This window comes from Diabrotica virgifera, chromosome 5 (genome assembly GCF_917563875.1).
Source record: "Diabrotica virgifera virgifera chromosome 5, PGI_DIABVI_V3a".
NCBI classification, from domain to species: domain Eukaryota; kingdom Metazoa; phylum Arthropoda; class Insecta; order Coleoptera; family Chrysomelidae; genus Diabrotica; species Diabrotica virgifera.
Window position 1 is genome coordinate 156,145,160 of NC_065447.1, and position 1,376 is coordinate 156,146,535.

General features: G+C 33.0%; 1 protein-coding gene across 1 annotated transcript; it reads right to left on the minus strand.

The window, feature by feature from the left end:
* Positions 1-386: 386 nt before the first annotated feature.
* Positions 387-1,079, minus strand: LOC126885505 (uncharacterized). The gene has a single exon (XM_050652085.1). It carries the CDS (start codon positions 1,077-1,079, stop codon positions 387-389), a length of 693 nt encoding a protein of 230 aa, XP_050508042.1.
* Positions 1,080-1,376: the final 297 nt, after the last annotated feature.

The window sequence follows — 1,376 nt, forward strand, 5'->3', positions numbered from 1 at the left end:
TTTAAAGTAATTAAAAAGTTAAAAAACACTGATTTTATAATTAAAAAATATGAAAACGACATGATGCATGTCGTCTTAAGTCTGGATCAAACCATTTCACGAACAGAAAGAGAGTCAAAAAGCGAGATTTACTGTTTAAATAAGTAGAAAGTTATGAAAAAACTTTTAAAAAGTATTAACCATGAAAGGCAGTTGTAACGGATTGCAAATACTACCAACTGTAATACCAACTTAATTTGAGCGGGAAATTTGAAAAAAGTTTTTATTATTCATCAAAAAGAAAACAGTATTTAGTAAATATGTTAAGAAAAAATATACTGAATTAATAATCAACTTGATCAAATAAATAAGAAAATTAAAAGAGATTACTAAGATGCAGAATCAGACTAGTCGAAAGTCAATATATAGTTATAAATTTTACTAAGATTCTGGATCTCAGATCTCTTATTAAGATTGTTGTCATCACTCTTGCTGATATGTACCATCTCCAGGAACGTTCTTTTGAATTTATTACTTTCTCTGGCTAATATTTTAGCATTGTTGAAATCGATCTTATGGTCTAGATTGATTGTATGCTCTGCCAAAGCACACGTAGGTTTATTTAATCTACAGTCGCTTTTATGTGAGATTATTCGACTAGACAAGTTTCTTCCGGTTTCACCTATATATGATGCTGGACATTCAGTACATTCAATGCGGTAAACCACATCTGTGCATTCTAATGTAGTTAAAGGTTGTTTGATTTTACTGTATAACTGACGTATAGTTTTGATGTTTTTGTTAGCTATTTTGATGTTTTTAAATTCCTTGAAAATTTTACTAAGTTCAATAGTTAGTTTCGGAATGTAAGGAAGGGCATAAAAGTACACACTAGTCTGCGCCGAGTTACTCTGAGCTAAAGGCCCTGGTTGTGACATGGTACTAGCAGTGAGAATGTTCCTATTGACAAAGGGAACATTGCAAATCAATTTATTAATCAGTCTTGGAGGATATGAATTTTCCACAAAAATATTGCGTAGAATGTTTAAATCATGTTGGAGATAGTCAGGATGAGACAACCTTCTGACACGTTCTTTCATTGCTAAGACTAAATTAGTTTTCATCCTAGGAGGATGGTACGAATGGTAGCTTATGAATCTGTTGCTACATATTGGTTTTCTATACCATTGTGTTTTCACCACATTACCTTCACATCTGTGCAACCTCATGTCAAGGAAGGGCAAGGATCTCTCCGCCTCTTCCTCGCACGTGAACTGCAAATGCGGGTTCTGTTGGTTGAAAACATTTAACGTAGGTTGTATTAGGTCTGTAGGTAGTGCCAAGATCAAATCATCCATGTATCTCTTTATGAATGGTATTTCAACATTAATTTGATG

What these genes read in the sequence shown, in the direction of transcription:
- LOC126885505 (XM_050652085.1), bottom strand. Translation starts at nt 1,079, where the DNA reads ATGAAAGAACGTGTCAGAAGGTTGTCTCATCCTGACTATCTCCAACAT.